Source organism: Carcharhinus amblyrhynchos, unplaced genomic scaffold (genome assembly GCF_965287045.1).
Source record: "Carcharhinus amblyrhynchos unplaced genomic scaffold, sCarAmb.v2.hapA scaffold_50, whole genome shotgun sequence".
NCBI classification, from domain to species: domain Eukaryota; kingdom Metazoa; phylum Chordata; class Chondrichthyes; order Carcharhiniformes; family Carcharhinidae; genus Carcharhinus; species Carcharhinus amblyrhynchos.
Window position 1 is genome coordinate 1174239 of NW_027649791.1, and position 20392 is coordinate 1194630.

At 43.6% G+C, this 20392-nt stretch overlaps 1 protein-coding gene across 1 annotated transcript in view; it reads right to left on the reverse strand.

Annotated features, from left to right (window-relative positions):
- Nucleotides 1-20392, reverse strand: part of rsph3 (radial spoke head 3) — a 114104-nt gene that overhangs the window by 50849 nt on the left and 42863 nt on the right. The window contains exons 6-7 of the mRNA XM_080182271.1: nt 10079-10241; nt 4305-4391 (exon numbers count right to left, since the gene is read on the reverse strand). Of these exons, the coding sequence (XP_080038397.1) occupies nt 4305-4391; nt 10079-10241 (250 nt within the window). The remainder of the gene's footprint in view (nt 1-4304; nt 4392-10078; nt 10242-20392) is intronic.

Genomic DNA, 20392 nt, shown 5'->3' on the forward strand with positions numbered 1-20392 from the left:
CCCTCCTGATTTCTCTCTTAACTCTAGTCTGACAACCTCTACACTCTTCTAGGGATCCACTTGATCCCAACTGCCTACACATGTCATATGCCTCTTCTTCTTTTTGACTATCATCTGTATTTACCATTGAGAAAGGCATGGATGTTAGGTAACTTGGGGAAATAAATTGTGATGTCTTGAGGAGTGTACATATTACAGAGAAGGAAGTGCTGGAAGTCTCAATGAGCATCAAGGTAGATAAATCAGATGAAATGCATCCCAAGACATTGTGGGAGGCTCAGGAGGAAATTGTGGGTTCCCAAGCAGAGATATTTGAATCATCAATAGCCGCAGGTGAGGTGCCTGAATTTTGGAGGGTGGCAAATATTGTTTAAAAAGGGCTACAGGGAAAAGCCTGAAACTACAGGCCGGTGAACCTAACCTCTGTAGTGGTTAAGTTGTTAGAAGGTATTCGAAGAGACAGGATCTATAGGCAAAGATTGATTAGGGGCAGTCAGTATGGCTTTGAGAGTAGAAAATCATGTTTCACGAATTGGATTTAGATTTTTGAAGCGGTAACCAAGAAGAAAGATGAGGATAATGCAGTTATAGAGCCATAGAGGTTTACAGCATGGAGAAAGATCCTTCGGACCAACTTGTCCATGTTGCCTTTTTTTTAAACCACTAAGCTAGTCCCAATTGCCTGCATTTGGCCCATATTCCTCTATATTTATCTTACTATGATTCTACTCATGTAACTGTCTAAATGCTTTTTAAAAGACAAAATTGTAACCGCCTCTACTATTACCTCTGGCAGCTTATTCCACTCACCACCGTGTGTGAAAAATTGACCCTCTGGACACTTTTGTATCTCTCCCATCTCACCTTAAACCTATGCATGTTAGTAGCAACAGGCAATGCAGGCAGATGACCCCAGAAGGAATTCCCAATCTGTGCTGAGGTTTTGGGTATGAAGGGGTTTGAGAATGGTTCTAAGGAAGGGGAGGGATAACCATGGGAGAAATGCCCTATATTTTCCTGGTGGAAAATGGTGGCAAACTCATTACAGCCAGCAAGCAAGTTGTTAAAATTGCTTCAGGGTTCTCTGTGAAACATCAGACTCTGCTTGGTTTATATTAAATGAGGCATCTACTCCACTGAATGGAGTCTGGTTTTTGCCAAGCAGAAGGAAATAAAATCTGCCCCAACTTGTTTTTAGCTAGAGAGGAAAATAACATTTGTCTGAGCTAACATTTCAGTTCTGTCACCTTTGTTTCTTTCTCCACAATGCTACCAGATCTCCTGAATTTTCTATTATGTTTCAAATTGACAGCATGTGCGGTATTTTACTTTTATATTTGTCTAAATCTGTTGTGTTTGAAATATAGAAACATAGAACAGTACAGGCCCTTCGGCCCTCGATGTTGTGCCAGGCTATGTCCGAACCCAAGATCAAGCTATCCCACTCCCTATCATTCTGGTGTGCTCCGTGCGCCTATCCAATAACCACTTGAAAGTTCCTAAAGTGTACGACTCCACTATCACAGCAGGCAGTGCATTCCACACCCCACCCACTCTGAGTAAAGAATCTACCTCGGACATCCCTCCTATATCTCCCACCATGAACCTTATAGTTATGCCCCCTAGTAGCAGCTACATCCACCCGAGGAAATAGCCTCTGAATGTCCACTCTATCTATCCCCCTCATCATCTTATAAATCTCTATTAAGTCGTCTCTCATCCTCCTCTGCCCTAAAGGGAAAAGCCCCCGTTCCCTCAACATTTCCTCATTAGACCTACCCTCCAAACCAGGCATCCTGGTAAATCCCATCTGCACTCTCTCCAATGCTTCCACATCCTTCTTATAGTGAGGTGACACAATATTCCAAATGTGGTCTCACCAAGGTCCTGTATAGTTGCAGCATAACCCCACGGCTCTTAAACTCAAACCCCCTGTTAATAAATGCTAACACACCATAAGCCTTCTTCACGGTTCTATCCACTTGAGTGGCAATCTTCAGAGATCTGTGGATATGAATCTCTGTTCCTCCACATTCTTCAAAACCCTGCCGTTGACTCTGTAATCCGCATTCAAGTTTGTCCTACCAAAATGAATCACCTTGCACTTACCAGGGTTAAACTCCATCTGCCACTTTTCAGCCCAGCTCTGCATCCAATCAATGTCTCTTTGCAGCCTACAAGAGCCATCCGCCTCATCCACTACTCCACCAATCAGCAAATTTACTAACCCACCCTTCAGCCCCCTCTTCCAAGTCATTGATAAAAATCACAAAAAGCAAAGGACCCAGCACTGATCCTTGTGGTACACCGCTGGTGACTGGCCTCCGGTCTAAAAATTTTCCTTCCATCACCACCTTTGTTTTCTATGAAATAGCCAGTTACTTATCAGCCAAATTTCCTTGCAACGCACATGTCCTTACTTTCTTCATGAGCCTACTATGGGGAACCTTACTAAAATCCATGTATACAACATCAATTGCGCTACCTTCATTCACACACTTAGTTACCTCCTCAAAGAATTCAATCAAATTTGTGAGGCAAGACTTACCCCTCACAAATCTGTGCTGACTATCCCAGATAAAGCTGCATCTTTCTAAATGGTCAAAAATCCTATCCCTGAGGACCTTTTCCATTAACTTACCGACCACCGAAGTAAGACTAACTGGCCTATAATTACCAGAGTCATTCCTATTTCCTTTCTTGAACAGAGGAACAACACTTGCCACTCTCTAATCCTCTGGCAAAATCCCCGTGGACAGTGAGGACCCAAAGATCAAAGCTAAAGGCTCTGCAATCTCATCCCTTGCCTCCCAAAGTATCCTAGGATGTATCCCATCTGACCCAAGGGGCCTTATCGACCCTCAGGTTTTTCAAAATTGCTAATACATCTTCCCTCGGAACATCTACCTCCTCCAACCTATCAACCTGTATCACACACTCATCCCCAAAAACATGGCCCCTCTCCTTTGTGAGCACTGAAGAAAAGTATTATTCAACGCCTCACCAATCTCTCCTGACTCCATGCACAAGTTCCCACTACTATCCTTGACTGGCCTTAACTTCACCCTGGTCATTCTTTCATTTCTCTCATAAGAGTAAAAAGCCTTGGGGTTTTCCTTGATCTGACCCACCAAGGACTTCTCATGCCCCCTCCTATCTCTCCTAAGCCCTTTTTTTAAACTCATTCCTTGCCATCTTGTAACCCTCAAACAACCCAACTGAACCCTGTTTTCTCATCCTTACATACGCTTTCTTTTTGCTCAACAAGACATTCAACCTTCTTTGTGAATCATGTTTCCTCACTCGGCCATTTCCTCCCTGCCTGACAGGGACATACCTATCAAGGACACGCAGTATTTGTTCCTTGAAAAAGCTCCACTTTTCATTTGTGCCCATAACTGACAGTTTCTGTTCCCACTTATGCTCCCTAAATCATGCCTAATCGCATCATAATTACCCCTGCCCCAATAATAGACCTTGCCCTGTCTTGTGACCTTATCCCGCTCCACTGCAGTAATGAAAGACACTGAATTGTGGTCACTATCTCCAAAGTGCTCTCCCACAAACAAATCTAACACTTGGCCCGGTTCACTACCCAGTACCAAGTCCAATGTGGCCCCACCTCTTGTCGGCTTATCCACATATTGTGTCAGGAAACCCTTCTACACACACTGTACAAAAAGTGCCCCATCTGAACAATTCGACCTATAAAGGTTCCAATCAATGTTTTGGAAAGTTAAAGTCACCCATGATAACTACCCTGTGACCTCCACACCTAACCATAATCTGCTTCACTATTTCCTCCTCCACATCTCTATTACATTTGGGACCTGTAGAAAACTCCTAACAACGTGACCACTCCTTTCCTACTTCGAACTTCAGCCCATATTACCTCAGTGGGCAGATCCCCCTCGAAATGCCTTCCAGCAGCCATTAAACTATCCTTGATTAACAATGCCACTCCTCCACCTCTTTTACCATCTTCCCTACTGTTACTGAAACATCTATACCCCAGAACTGCCAACAGCCATTCCTGTCCCTCTTCTAACCATGTCTCCGTAACGGCCACAACACTGCAGTCCCAAGTACCAATCCACGCTCCAAGTTCACCTACCTTATTCGGGATGCTCCTTGCATTGGTAGATACACTTCAACCCACCATCCTGTCAGTCTGTACACTCCTGTGACCTCGGTACCTTCCTCAGTACCTCACTACCCTAAACATTGGCTTCTGGACTAATTCAAAATAATTGAGTTTATGCACAGAACAGAAACAAAATTGTTCAGATAGGTCAGTTACTTACTGTCCAAGATAGTCCTTCCCAGAATTCTCTTCTCAATTGATTTCTTTACCTCTCCCATCAGCCAAGGCAGGAAAACTTTCTCTACATCTAAATGCAAAAATAACCAATCATGAAAATGTGAACCAATACCACAATTTTTTTTACCGCCCTAAGAGACAATATGTGACAAAGCAGAATGTTTTAAATTAAGAATGCATGACAAATAAAAAATAAAAAGTCTCTAGAAATCAAGATGGTTGTGCTGATCAATGCATCGCTTTCTGGCTAAGTAAAAATGTGGATGTCCTGCTATATGCATTCTTAAATTCTATATGTATGATTAATTGCATGTCTCAGTCAGCACTGGCAAGAACTGCAAGAGATGTGACCCTTTGTGGTATTTTAGAAATCAAGGTGTAGAATGCTTGGTTTTCCTGCTGTATATTGTCATAGCATAAAATCACTACAATGCAGGAGGAGGCAATTAGCCCATTGAGAGTGTCATATCCAGGCCCTCTCCCTTGCCCTGCACCTTCAGCATGACTAACCCATCTAATCTACATAAACTGGGACACTAAGGGGCAATTCAGCATAGCCAATCCACCTAACATAGAACACTACAGCACAAACAGGCCCTTCGGCCCACAAGTTGCGCTGATCATATCCATGCCTACTTATAACTCTCAAACCCATTAAATCCCATGTACTCATCAAACCTTCACATCTTTGGACTGAGGGAAGAAACTGGAGTATCTGAAGGTAACCCACGCAGATACAGGGAGAATGTGCAGCTCCACACAGACAGCGACCCAAGCCAGAAGTCAAACCTGGGTCCCTGGTGCTAAGAGACAATAATGCTAATCATTGTGCCATTGTGCTGCATGACCATAACAAGAACAATGGACTGGATTAGTCAACAATCTTATTAATTATTTATAATACAGTTTCCCCTTGACTTCCTTTATCACTCTGTGGGTAAATGCAACAAGTATTGTGATGTTGAGCCATGACCAGTTTGATCCTTGGCCCACAGAACATTTGTTAGAGGGTGTTATGGCTAGAATGCAAACTTGGATTGGGAAGAACAGACGGAAACGATCAAACAGATCTCTTGCGGCTGAATTTCACACAGCGTTTTCTCCAGGGAATCATTTAAAATAGGTTGGGTGGATAGCCCACTATCTTCTCACCCATCTCTGGCTTGATGCTTTCAATATACAAAGTTGGCATACACTGAAATTGGCAGTCCAACTTCATAAGTAAATAATAAATTATCTCCTAGGCTTGCTATTGATTGGATAATACACTTCGCACACTATATTATGGCTAGCATTGACAGGCAGGCGGGAATGGGCCGCCTGTTATGAAATAAAGGGAGCAAGGAAGAGTCCTGCCATTCCTTCTCTGCCATCTGCCCTCCAATACCCAGCCCCACCTCAGGCACCAGGATCCTTCTTAATTATAAACCTTCAGGCATCATCTTCTAGGGGCAGCTATCCAAGTTCTTTATGATCTTTCTTGCAGTCCTGACTGTGCCCACTGCTGAGCCCCGGCATTGTTGGAACTGCGGGGGACAGGACTTCCTCTCAGAATTCTCACTCTCAACTACTTTAGCTTGCCTGTGACGTGTTATGGCTGCAGAGCGGACCGCTTACTGGTATGTTAGCTTCTAGCTAACCTTCCTTTTGTGGTATGGGGGGCAGGCAGTTCACACACAACAGTCTATCCTTCCACTTCCCCCAGCAGTAACCCCTTCCATCCCACCAGGAAAACAGCCTCAGCTTATCCAATCTTTCTTCATAGTTCAGATGCTCTAGCCCAGGCAGCATCCTGGTAAATCTCCTCTGCACCCTCTGCAGTGGAATCTTCCTACAACATGGTGACCAGAACTTTACAAAGTACTCCAGTTGTTGACATACTAACATATTATACAGCTCCAGCATGACCTCCCTGATCTGGTACTCTATGCCTTGGTCCATAAAGGGCAAGCATCCCATATGCCTTCTTAACCACCATATCTACCTGCCCTGCCACCTTCAGGGATGTATGCATATGCACTCCTAGCTCCCTCTGGTCTTCAGTATTTTCCAGGGTCCTACCAATCCTAGTGTAATCCCTTGCCAAAGTGCATTACATCATTTGTCCAGGATGAATTCCATTTGCCACCTGACCATAGAACATAGAAATCACAGTGCAGTACAGGTCCTTTGGCCCTTGATGTTGCGCCGACCTGTGAAACCAATCTAAAGCCGATCTAACCTACACTATTCCAATACCATCCATATGTTTATCCAATGATCATTTAAATGCCCTTAATGTTGGCGAGTCCCTACTGTTGCAGGAAGGGCATTCCACACCCTTACTACTCTCTGAGTAAAGAACCTCTGACATCTGTCCTATATCTATCATCTCTCAATTTAAAGCTTTGTCCTCTCATGCTAGCCATCTCCATCCGAGGAAAAAGGTTCACACTGTCCACCCTACCTAATCCTCTGATCATCTTATATGCCTCCATTAAGTCACCTCTTAACCTTCTTCTCTCTAACGAAAACAGCCTCAAGTCCCTCAGTCTTTCTTCATAAGACCTTCCCACCATACCAGGCAACATCCAGGTAAATCTCCTCTGCATTCTTTCCAATGCTTCCACACCCTTCTTATAATGCGGTGACCAGAACTGTACGCAATACTCCAACTGCAGCCGTACCAGAGTTTTGTACAGCTGCAACCATGACCTCATGGCTCCGAAACTCAATCCCTCTACCAATAAAAGTTAACACACCGTAAGCCTTCTTTACAACCCTGTCAACTTGGGTGCCAACTTTCAGGGATCTATGCACATGGACACCGAGATCTCTCTGCTCATGCACACTACCAAGTATCTTACCATTAACCAGTACTCTGTATTTCTGTTACTCCTTCCAAAGTGAATCACCTCACACTTTTCCGCATTAAACTCCATTTGCCATCTCTCAGCCCAGCTCTGCAGCTTATCTATGTCCCTCTGTAACCTGCAACATCCTTCTGCACTGTCCACAACATTGTCTACCTAATACGCTGCAGGAAAGGATGTCCCGAAGCATGGGACATTGGGGAGACCACGCAGACGCTATGACAACGGATGAATGAACACCGTTCGACAATCACCAGGCAAGACTGTTCCCTTCCTGTTGGTGAACATTTCAGTGGTCACGGGCAGTCGGCCTCTGATCTTCGGGTAAGCGTTCTCCAAGGTGGCCTTCACGACACACGACAGCACAGAGTCACTGAGCAGAGACTGATAGCCAAGTTCTGCACACATGAGGATGGCCTCAACCGGGATCTTGGATTCATATCACACTATCTGTAACCCCCATGACTTGCCTGAACTTGCAACATCTCACTTACTGTCCTGTCAGGAGGCAATACACATCTCTTTAACGTATGCTTAATGCTATCTCCACTCACATTGTCTGCACCTTTAAGCCTTGAATAGCAGATTAGCTGTAAAGACTCACATTGTAATCAGTATTCTGTAAACTGTGTGTTTTATATGCCCTGTTTCTGATCAGATCTTTCCACTCACCTGACAAAGGAACAGTGTTCCGAAAGCTTGTGGGTTTACTATCAAACAAACTTGTTGGACTTTAACCTGGTGTTGTGAGACTTCTTACGTGTTTACTCCAGTCCAACGCCAGCATCTCCACAACATTGAAGTGGGCCAAGGACAGACATATGGGCATGGGAGCAGGATTGTGTGTTAAAATGGCAAGCAACAGGAAGGTCAGGGTCCTGATTACGCACGGACCGAAGGTGCAAAGCAATCTCCCAGTCTATGTTTGGTTCTCTGTTATAGAGGGGACCACATTGGGAGCAGCAATGCAGTACGCCAAATTGAAGGAGGTGCAAGTGAAATGCTGTCTAACCTGGAATGAGTATTTTGGGTCTTGGATGGTAAGCATGGAAGAGGTAAAGGAGCAGGTGTTACACCTTGCATGTGAAGGTGCCATGGGTAATGGGAGAGGTGTTCCATATAGTGGAGGAGTGGACTAGGTTTTCCCAGAGGGAACGGTCTCTGTGGAATGCTGACAAAGGTAGTGAAGGGATGATGTGTTTGGTGGTGGCATCTTGCTGGAGTTGGCAAAAATGGCAGAGGATTATGCTTTGCCTGCTGGGCACCTTCAATCTGTGCATAATTAGGACCCTGACCTTCTTGCTGTTTGCCATTTTAACATACGATCCTGCTACCATGCCCACGTGTCTGCCCTTGATCTGCTGCAATGTTCCAGTGAAGCTCAATGTAAACTGGAGGAACAGCATCTCATCTTTCTGGAGGGTGTTAGTTAATGAGGAGAAGTTGGATAAACTTGGTTTGTTCTCACTGGAATGATGGAGGTTGAGGGGTGATCTGATAGAGGTTTACAAGATTATGAGTGACAATGACAGAGTGGAAAGCCAAATGCTCTTTTGTAGGGTAGAAAAGTCAAATACTACTGGACATAGTTTAGGTGTGTGGGGAAAAGTTTAGAGATGTGCAAGACAAGTTTTTTTTACACAGAGGGTGCTAAATCTTTGGAACACACAGCCTGGGGAGGTGGCGAGAGCAGGTACAATAGCACCATTTAAGGGACAATTAGACGAATACATGAATTGGATGGAAATGGAAGGATATGGACTTTGTTTTAATTTAGGCAGGTGTCATGATTGGTGCAAGCTTGGAGGGCTGAAGGGCTGTACTGTTCTTTGTTCCAGCAAAGCACTTACAGCCTTCCCGTCTCAACATCAGATTCACAACTTCAGATGATTAGCTCTACCCCACCTCAAACCCTTTGTTTTCATTTTATTTAATTTTTAACTATTCTCAACCTTTTATTTCTTTATTGTCTTACAGAACAAATATCTCCCACTTTCTATGCCCTTTAGCCTTTACAAAGGGTCATCTGGATTCGAAACGTCAGCTCTTTTCTCTCCTTACAGCTGCTGTCAGACCTGCTGAGATTTTCCAGCATTTTCTCTTTTGGTTTCAGATTCCAGCAAGTACAGTAATTTGCTTTTAACAGACTGATCCTTGTGGAACACCATTTGTCACAGACCTCCAATTAGAAAAGTACCCTTTCACTGCTACTCTGTTTTCTATGCCCAAGACAGTTTTGTACCCATCTTACCAGTTCACCTCAGATTTCAAATGACTTCACCTTCTGTATCAGCCTGCCATGAAGAATCTTCTTAAAGGCTTTACTAAAGTTCATGTATACAACATCCACTGCCCTGCTCTGGTCAACTTTTCTTGTCACTTCTTCAAAGAACTCAATCAAGTTTGTGAGACATGACCTCCTCTTCACAAAACTATGCTGCCTATCACTAATAAGCCTAGTAACTGAGATGATGGGATACAGCCCATACATCTTAATTTATCCATACACAAAGATGTGAAGACATTTCGGGGGGGGGGTGGGACGGCAGTCCCAAAGATTGTTAAAATGATCTTAAAATGATTGCAAATAGCATTCTTTGTGATTATGACAAATGTACATGATGAATTGAGGTGGAAATTGAAATAACCAAAGATGAAAGACGCTCAGTGCTGGAGGAAAGTGGTGAACACATCTTGATGAGAAACTTAGTGTGCAGTGGAGAACAAGGATTTTAAATGAGAGGTGCATGATACACAATAAAGTGAGATTCTCAAAGATAAAGTAGGGGACAGAGAAAGAATAAATTAATCTACAAACCAAATCCATGAGTTAGAAAAAGAAATCTCAGCAACATTTTATTGCAACAGTTTATGTAGCTATAAAATATATTAAAGGCAAGCAAACCTCTCTCTACGGGGTCATAGAAGTAGCCATTATCCCGCAGAGTCGTGAACACTGTAGGAATTAGATCAGCTAAATAACTTTGGGCAAAGGCACGAGCTGCAATCTTATCTGCAGTGTCTTTCTCTTTCTTTAGCACATCCTGCTGTTGTTCCATGCGACGTTTCTACAAAATATCAAAAAGCTCTAATATTACAAGTGAAACTGCAATACTGTGTCAATACTTCATCTGAAATTTCATAGTCAAAGAGCTTCATTGGAGTACCACTGGCAGCAAAGTGCAGTTCACAGTATTGAGGGCACAGATGATCACAATTCCTTGAATGTTGAGATACACAAGCAAGTAACACCAGTAGAACACAACCACTTCCGCATAATTCTCAGCAAAACATTAGAGCCTCATTGGTTGAAAACCTATAACAGGATACTTACCTCATCCATAAAGTATGCTGGACAGGGGAGGGGCTCCAGCACTATCGCTAAGCACAGTGGAGGTTATGCCCCTGTCTACATCAATTGGGATGAAGTAGAAATGATTGAGAGCTTCAAGTTCTTAGATGTCCAAATCACCAACCTGTCCTGGTCTCTCCATGCGGACGCTATAGTTAGGAAAGCCCACCAACGCCTCTACTTTCTCAGGAGACTAAGGAAATTTGGCATATCCATTACAACTCTCACCAATAGATGCATCATAGAAAGCACTCTTTCCAGCTGCATCATAGCTTGGTATGGCTCCTGCTCTGTCCAAGACCACGAACAAATACAAAGAGTCGTGAATGAAGCTCAGTCCATCACTCAAACCAGCCTCCCATCCATTGACACAATCTACACTTCCCGCTGCCTCGGAAAAGCAGCCAGCATAATCAAGAACCCCCACGCATACTCTCTTCCACCTTCTTCCATTAGGAAAAAGATGCAAAAGTCTGAGAACACATACCAACCGACTCAAGAAGAGCTTCTTCCCCGCTGCCATCAGATTTTTGAATGGATCTACCTCACATTAAGTTAATCTTTCTCTATGCCCTAACAATGACTATAATACTACATTCTCTCTTTTCCTTCTCTATGCTTTGTCTGCATAGCTCACAAGAAACAATATTTTTCATTGTATACCAATACATGACAATATTAAATCAAATATACATCAGGCTTTTGCCACTGCCACAGCACTGAAATGGCCCCAATCAAAATAACAAATAACATTACCCCTGCTCGTCCTTGCCCTCACTTCAGCCACCACTGCCATCTTCCTTCACTGCCTATTTTCCCCTGTCCAGCTAAGTGCAACTGCCCTTGCTCTGTTTCATTCTTACCTATTTAATCATTGACTGAACATCTGCAATAAAGGCTTCTCAACCCATTCCCACATTTGAATCCCCCAGGAATCTTGATTTAGCTTCCTTCATTTCCTTATCTATATGCCAAATTATACCAAGGCATGGCATCAGGTTTGACGTGTGTATCAACAAACAATAAGCTGCTCTACCTCTGCATGAACTTTCTCAAAATCTCCATAGTTGCTTGTTCATTTGTACCATGCCCAATGCTGGATGAGCCACAATATCAGTGGGGGAACATTTAAGAGACAGCAATCATAGAGGTTTACAGCATGGAAACAGGCCCTTTGGCCCAAATTGTTCACGCTGCCCATTTTTACCATGAAGCTAGTCCCAATTGCCTGCATTTGGCCCTCAACCCTCCATACCAATCTTACTCCTAACAGTGTACAGTTGCTTAAAAATAAATCGTACCAGCCTCTACTACTACCTCTGGCAACTCAATCCAGACACTCACTCTTTGTGAAAAAATGGCCCTCAGGACTCTTCTATCTTTCTCCTCTTACCTTAAACCTGTGCCCTCTAGTTTTAGACTCCTCTACCACTGGGATAAGATATTTACGATCAACCTTATCTATGCCCGTCATTATTTTATAGACCTCTACAATGTTATCCCTTAACATTCATTGTATAGTCATAGTCATAAAGTCAGAGGTTTACAGCATGGAAACAGGCCCGTTGACCCAACTTGTCCATGCTGCTCTTTTTTTAAACCCTTAAGCTAATCCCAATTGCCTGCATTTGGCCCATATCTCTCTATACCCATTTTACTCAGATAACTATCTAAATGCTTTTTAAGAGACAAAATTGTATCCGCCTCTACTACTACCTCTGGCAGCTTGTTCCCTGTGTGAAAAAGTTGCCCCTCTGGACCCTTTTGTATCTTGCCCCTCACACCTTAAACCTATGCCCTCTAGTTTTAGACTCCCCTACCTTTGAGAAAAGATATTGACTATCAAGCTGATCTGTGCCTCTCATTATTTTATAGACCTCTATAAGATCATCCCTCAGCCTTCTACGCTCCAGAGAAAAAAGTCCCAGTCTATTCAGCCTCTCTTTATAACTCAAACCATCAAGTCCCAGTAGCATCCTAGTAAATCTTTCCTGCACTCTTTCTAGTTTAATAATATCCTTCCTATAGTAGGGTGACCAGAACTGTACACAGTATTCCAAATGTGGCCTTACAAATGTCCTGTACCACTTCAACAAGACGTCCCAACTTCTGTATTCGATGTTCTGGCAAATGAAACCAAGCATGCTGAATGCCTTCTTCACCACTCTTCTCGCATTCTAATCAGTAATCTGTAAACTGTCTGTGCTGTTATATGCTCTGTCTGAGGCCAGAACTCTCCATTCACCCGACGAAGGGGCAAACCCCGAAAGCTTGTGAATTTACTATCAAATAAATTGGCTGGACTTAAACCTGGTGTTGTCAGGCTTCTTATTCTGTCAAGAAGCCAATTTTATATCCATTTAGATACCTCGCTCTTGATCCCGTGAGATTTAACCTTATACAACAACTTACCATGTGGTAACTTGTCAAAAGCCTTGCTAAAGTCCATGTAGAGAACCTCAACTGCACTGCCCTCATCTGCCTTCTTAGTTACCCCTTCAAAAAACTCAATTAAATTTGTAAGACATGATTTTCCACTCAAAGCCATGCTGACTGCCTCTAATCAGTCCTTGCGACTCTAAATGCCTGTAGATCTGTCTCTCAAAATACCTTCCATCAACTTGCCCAGTGAGGCTCACTGGCCTGTAGTTCCCAGGCTTTTCCCTGCAGCCTTTTTTGAGCAAAGGCACAACATTTGTCACTCTCCAATCTTCAGGCACCTCACTCGTGACTATTGATGATTCAAATATTTCTGCTAGGGGACCAACAATTTCCTCCCTAGCCTCTCATAATGTCCTGGGATACATTTCATGAGGATTTATCTACCTTGGTGCGCTTTAAGATTCCAGCACCTCCTTCTCTGTAATATGTACACTCCTCAAGACATCACTGTTTATTTCCCCAATTTCCCTAACATCCATGCTTTTTTCAACAGTAAATACTGATGAGAAATATTCATTTAGGACCTCATCGATCTTTTGTGGATCCGCACATAGATGACCTTGTTGATCCTTAAGAGGCCCTACTCTCTCTTTTATTACTCTTTTGCCCTCTATGTATTTGTCGAAGCTCTTTGGATTCTCCTTTGCCTTATCTGCAAAAACAATCTTGTGGCCCCTTTTTGCCCTCCTGACTTCTCTCTTAACTCTATTCCTACACTCCCTATGTTCTTCAAGGGATTCACTTGATCCCAGCTGCCTATGCATGTTCATGTGCCTCTTTCTTCTTCTTGACCAGGGCCTCAATATCCTGAGTCATCCAGGGTTCCCTTCTTCTGCCAACCCTCCCCGTCATTCTAAGAGGAATGTTTTTACACTGAACCCTGGTTAACACACTTTTGAAAGCCTCCCACTTACCAGACGTCCCTTTGCCTTCCCACAGACTCACCCAATTAACTTTTGAAAGTTCCACCTGATACCATCAAAATTGGCCTTGCCCCAATTTAGAATTTTAACTTTTGGGCCAGACCTATCATTCTCCATGACTATCTTAAAACTAATAGAGTTATGGTCACTGGTCCCAAAGTGATCCCTCATTAACACTTCTGTCACCTGTCCTTCCTTACTGCCCAAGAGGAGGTCAAGTTTTGCCCCCACTCTAGTTGGGCCATTCACATACTGAATGAGAAATTCATCCTAGATACACTCAACAAATTTCTCTCCATCCAACCCTCTAATACCATGGCTGTCCCAGTCAATGTTGGGAAAGTTAAAATCTCCGACTATTACCACACTATTTTTCTTGGAGCTTTCTGCAATCTCGTTACATATTTGCTCCTCAATTTCCTGCCGGCTATTTGAGGGCCTATACTATAGTACAACCCTATCAAAGTAATTTTTCCCTTCTTATTTCTCAGTTCTATCCATACAGACTCAGTGGCCGAACCCTCTCAGTATGGCCGTGATGTTTTCCCTAATCAAAAATACAACTCCCCCTCCTCTTGTTCAATCTTTCCTACAGCATTTGTACCCTGGAACATTGAGCTATCAGTCCTTCCCTCCCTCAGCCATATTTCAGTAATTGTTATAATATCCCAGTCCCACATACCCAGAGTTCAACTGCCATGCCCATCAGACCTTTCATAGATTATTGCATAGAATCCCTACAACACAGAAAGAGGCCATTTGGCCCATCAAGCCTGCACTGCCCACAATCCCACCCAGGCCCTATCCCCACATCCCTATAGATTTACCCACAAATCCCTCTAACCTACGAATCTCAGGACACTAAGGGCAATTTTAGCATGCCCAATCAACCAAACGTGCACATCTTTGGACTGTGGGAGGAAATTGGAGCACTCAGAGGAAACCCACACAAACACAAGGTGAATGTGCAAACACCAACACACAGTGGCACATGCCGGGAATTGAACCCAGGTCCCTGGAGCTGTGAAGCAGCAATGCTAACCACTGTGCTACCGTGCCGCCTCTTGCATTGAGATAAACGCAGCTTAATCTGGACTTCCCTTCCTCTCTGTCTTTCTTTTGCCTGATCTGTCTGGTACTAGGATTACTGACACTGCCTTTATTTCTTAATTTTTGTGCTGTCTTCAAACCTCTCTTCTGCCTCCCGACTACTTTGGATCCCACCCCCCTTGCCAAATTGTAGGGTTTAAAATGATGATAGGAAAGGATAATAGGCAATCCAGAGAACAAATAATTAACTGAGGAAGAGCTCATTTCAATGAGGCAAGAATGGAGCTGGACCATTGTTGAAAGGAGAGAGGGATAAACTGTAATAGTCTAACGGCTTTTTGGGTCGAACTTGAGTGGTGAGGAAACTACTGGAAAAAATTCTGAAGATGTTAATTTTAAAAAGACAGGAATTAATCAAATACAGTCAGCATGGGTTGGTTAAGGAAATATCTTGTCTGATTAATATGATTGAATTTTCTGAGGAAGTAATCAGGAGATTCTATGTGGGTAGTGTACATGTAGTCTATTAGGATTTTTAAAAAAATCACTACACTGTAGAAGGAGGCCATTCGGCCCATTGACTCTGCACCAACCACAGTCCCATCCAACTCCTACCCCTGTAGCCACATGCATTTGTTCTGCCAGTCCCCCTGATGTTAAGTGGCAATTTAGCATCAATCAATCTGAACCATACATCTTTGGACTGTGGGAGGAAACTCGCATAGACATGGGGAGAATGTGCAAACTCCACAGACAGTGACCAAAGTCAGGAATTGAATCTGGGTCGCTGGCAGATTAGGGTTGTTTTCTTTGGAACGGAGGAGGCTGAGGGGATAATTAATTGAAGTCTATGATGGGTCTTGATAGAGTGAATAGGAAGGCCCCATGCTTGACAATCCATAACCAGGGGCCACTGATTAATAACAAAAAATAATACAGAAACAGGCTCTTCAGCCAACCAAGCCTATGCTGACGCATGATATCTTTCTGAACTAAAGATATTTTGCCTCTATACAGTTCAAATCTTTATTATCTGCCTTGTGTCCGTCAAGATGCTCCTTAAACATTGCTACCACATCCTCTGGCAGCACATTGGGCGGCACGGTAGCATAATGGTTAGCACTGCTGCTTTACAGCTCCAGGGTCCTGGGTTCGATTCTTGGCTCGGGTCACTGTCTGTGTGGAGTTTGCACGTTCTCCTCACATCAGCGTGGGTTTCCTCCAGGTACTCTGGTTTCCTCCCACAGTCCAAAGATGTGCGGGTTAGGTTGATTGGCCATACTAATAAATTGCCCCTTACTGTCCAGGGATGTGTAGGTTAGAGGGATTAGTGGGTATAATATTGAGGGATTATGGGGGTAGGGCCTGGGTGGGATTGTGTTTGGTACAGACTCGATGGGCCGAAGGGCCTCTTTCTGCACTGTAGGGTTCTATGATCTATGATCACATTCCTGGCACTTAACATCTGTTGTGAAGTTGAGTTTATAAAGAATGTAAAGAAAACGCTAGAGGGACAAAACATTATGTGGTCCCTTTAAAAGCTGATATTTTGTTTCAGTACTTGAAAGCTTAAAATACAAAGTACATCACCCAGAGTTCCAGACTGAAGCATGTGTATCCAAGGCGAGACAACAGGGTCGCCTTGGTAACGACTTCAGCTTTTTGAATGTTTGAATTTTGCCCAATCAATTTAAAGCAGACACTCAGCTACAAGAACCAATAAGATCTGAATTTGATGTTGACACAGCAGATCAATCCTATTGTAGGAAAACTGATAGGTCATCACAGGTATAAGAGTCCAAAGGGGGTTAGTGACTGCCACCTCTCAAGTTGAAAGGGAGAGAGAGCAGCTCTCCATCCTGCTAGCTTTATATATCTCTTAAGAGTACGCTGCACCTAACCAGCAAAACATACAAAATCAAAACGAGCAGGGGGTGTTGTAGTGGAGAATTTCTTGTTTTCCGAGCTGTGATAGTAAAACTTAAACAAAGTTTGCTTTGCAAAAACAGCTAGCTTTTATTATCACAGGGGCATCCACAAAAGAACTCCAAAAGTTTCTGAAAGCCACAAAACCTGGTTGTGTTTTTTGAGAGTGATGGAATTCTATTGTTATATTTTTTATTAATGAATGATTACTGTATTTATTTGGGCAGTGTTCCATAGAATGTTATTTTATTCAGTATGTTACTTGCTTAGTTAAAATTCCCTGTTAGTTAAATAAATAAATTGTTAAAATATACGTCTTAAAGTACATGCCAGGTATTTCTGTTAGTTAACCACTAAATGTTACTGAAGAAGTTCACCTTCCCACACACATTTAACAGATTTTGAGGTGAGATATTCTTCTTTGGGGGATTTAGCATTACGTCTTAAAGGGGAACAACCTCCATGGCATAACACCATCTGTGTAGAAAAAAACTTGTCTCTCAATCTCCTTTAAACCTTCCCCTTTTATCTTAAAGCTATGTCCTTAGTAATTGACAATTCTACTTGGCGGGTAGGAGGGAGGGGGGTGCGAAATCGCCAAATATCCATTCTATCCTTTCTGCTCAAAGTTTAGTAAACATCTATCAACCATCCCTCAGCCTCTGACATTCAAGTGAAAACAAATCAAGTTTGCCCAATCTCTCCTCTTAGCTAAATCCTTCATAATACACTGGTGGGCAGCACAGTGGCTAGCATTGCTGCCTCATAATGCCAGGGTATTGGGTTCAATTCCTAGCTTGGGTCACTGCTTGTGTGGAGTCTGCACATTCTCCATGTGTCTATGTGGTTTCCTCCAGGTGCTCTGGTTTCCTCCCACAGTCCAAAAGATGTGCTAGTTAGGTACATTGGCCATACTAAATTCTCCCTCAGTGTACCTGAATAGGCGCAGAAGTTGGCGATCAGGGTATTTCCACAGTAACTTCATTGCAGTGTTAATGTAAGCCGACTTGTAGCACTAATAAATAAACTTTAAACTCCAACCCAGGCAACATCCTGGTAAATCTTTTTTGTACCTTCTCCAAAGCCTCCACATCCTTCTGGTAGTGTGGTGCCCAGAACTGCGTGTAATATTCCAAATGTGATCTAATTAAAGTTCTAAACAGCTGCAACAAGACTCACCAATTTTTATACTCTGTGCCCTGACTGAAGACAAGCATGCCATACGCCTTTTTGGCCACCTGATCAACTTCTGTTGCCATTTTCAGGGAACTGTGAACCTGTACATCTAGATCCTTCTAAACATAAACTAATGCTTCGAAGGTTTCTTCCACTTACTGTATATTTCCCTCCTTCATTAGACTTGCCAAAACGTAAAACCTCGCATCTGTCCAGATTAAGTTCCATCTGCCATTTCACTGGCCAAATCTCCAGCCTATACATATTCTGTTACATCCGCTGGCAATTTTCCTTGTGATCGCAGCACCCTCAGTCTTTGTGTCATCCGTAAACTTTGTCATTTATATGAATGATTTGGGTGAGAATTTAGGAGGCATGGTTACTAAGTTTGCAGATGACACCAAGATCGGTGGTACAGTGGACAGTGAAGAAAGTTATCTAGGATTGCAACAGGACCTTGAATAAATTTGGAGGAAAATGTTTGATTAGTAAGTTTGCTGATGAAACAAAGGTTTTGCGGATAGGTCAGAGGTTACAGCAAGATGTAGATCGGTTGGAGTCTTGGGCGAGACGGCAGATGATGTTTAATCCAGACAAATAAGGTAATGTGTTTTGGAAGATCTAATAAAAAAGGAAATATTCAGTTAATGGCAGAACCCTCAAGAGTATTGATAGCAGAGGGATCTCGTTGCACAGGTTCACAGGTCACTGAAAGTTTGGATTGGAAGAACATAGAACACTGCAGCACAAACAGGCCCTTCGGCCCACGAGTTGCGCCGATCACATCAACACCTACCAATCCACAGACCTACCTATAACCCCCAATCCCACTAAATCCCATATACTCATCCAGAAGTCTTTTAAAAGACCCCAGCGAGTTCACCTCCACCACCACTGACGGCAGCCGATTCCATTCACTCACCACCCTCCGAGTGAAAAACTTACCCCTAACATCACTTCTGTACTTGCCTCCCCGCAACTTAAATCTGTGTCCTCTCGTAGCGACCATTTCAACTCGGGGAAATAGCCTCTGAGAATCCACCCTATCTATTCCTCTCAACATTTTATAAACCTCTATCAGGTCGCCTCTCAACCTTCATCTCTCCAGGGGGAAGAGTCCCAGCTCCCTCAACCTATCTTCATAAGGCATGCCTCCCAGTCCAGGCAACATCCTTGTAAATCTCCTCTGTACCCTTTCAATAGCTTCTACGTCCTTCCTATAGTGAGGCGACCAGAACTGCGCACAGTACTCCAAGTGAGGCCTGACAAGGGTCTTATAAAGTTGGAGCATTACCTCCCGACTCCTAAACTCAATCCCTCGATTTATGAAGGCCAGTACACCATACGCCTTCTTGACCACATCCTCCACCTGCGAGGCCGATTTAAGAGTCCTGTGGACCCGGACCCCAAGATCCTTCTGCTCTTCAACACTACTAAGACTCCTGCCCTTGATAGTGTACTCGTTCATCCTGTTGGTCCTGCCAAAATGGACGACTACACATTTATCCGCGTTGAAGTCCATCTGCCACTTCTCCGCCCAGTCCTGCATCCTATTTATGTCCTGCTGCAACTTCTGACATCCTTCCAGACCATCCACAACACCACCGACCTTTGTGTTATCGGCGAACTTACTAACCCATCCCTCCACTTCCTCATCTAGGTCATTTATGAAAATTACAAACAGCAAGGGTCCTAGAACAGATCCCTGGGGCACTCCACTGGTGACTGACCTCCAAGCAGAAAAAGACCCATCCACAACCACTCTCTGCCTTCTGTAGGCAAGCCAGTTCTGGATCCACAAGGCCAAAGCCCCTTGGATCCCATGCCCTCTCACCTTCTCAAGAAGTCTTGCATGGGGGACCTTATCAAATGCCTTGCTGAAGTCCATGTACACCACGTCCACTGCACTTCCTTCGTCAATGTGTTCAGTCACATTTTTGAAGAACTCAACTAGGCTCGTAAGGCATGACCTGCCCTTGACAAAACCATGCTGACTACTTCTGATCAAGCCAAACCTCTCCAAATGCTCGTAAATCTTGTCCCTCAGAAGCCTCTCCATCAGCTTACCAACCACTGAGGTCAGACTCACCGGTTGGTAATTTCCCGGGCTATCTCTGTTCCCTTTCTTGAAAATAGGAACCACATTCGCAATCCTCCAATCTTCTGGAACCTCTCCCGTCTCCAGTGATGACGCAAAGATCATCGCCAGGGGCTCTGCAATCGCCTCCCTCACCTCCCACAGTAACCTGGGGTACATCCCATCTGGTCCCGGCGACTTATCTATCTTGATAGAATTCAAAAGTTCTAACACATCCTCTTCCTTAATATCCACAAACTCAATCTTTTCCAT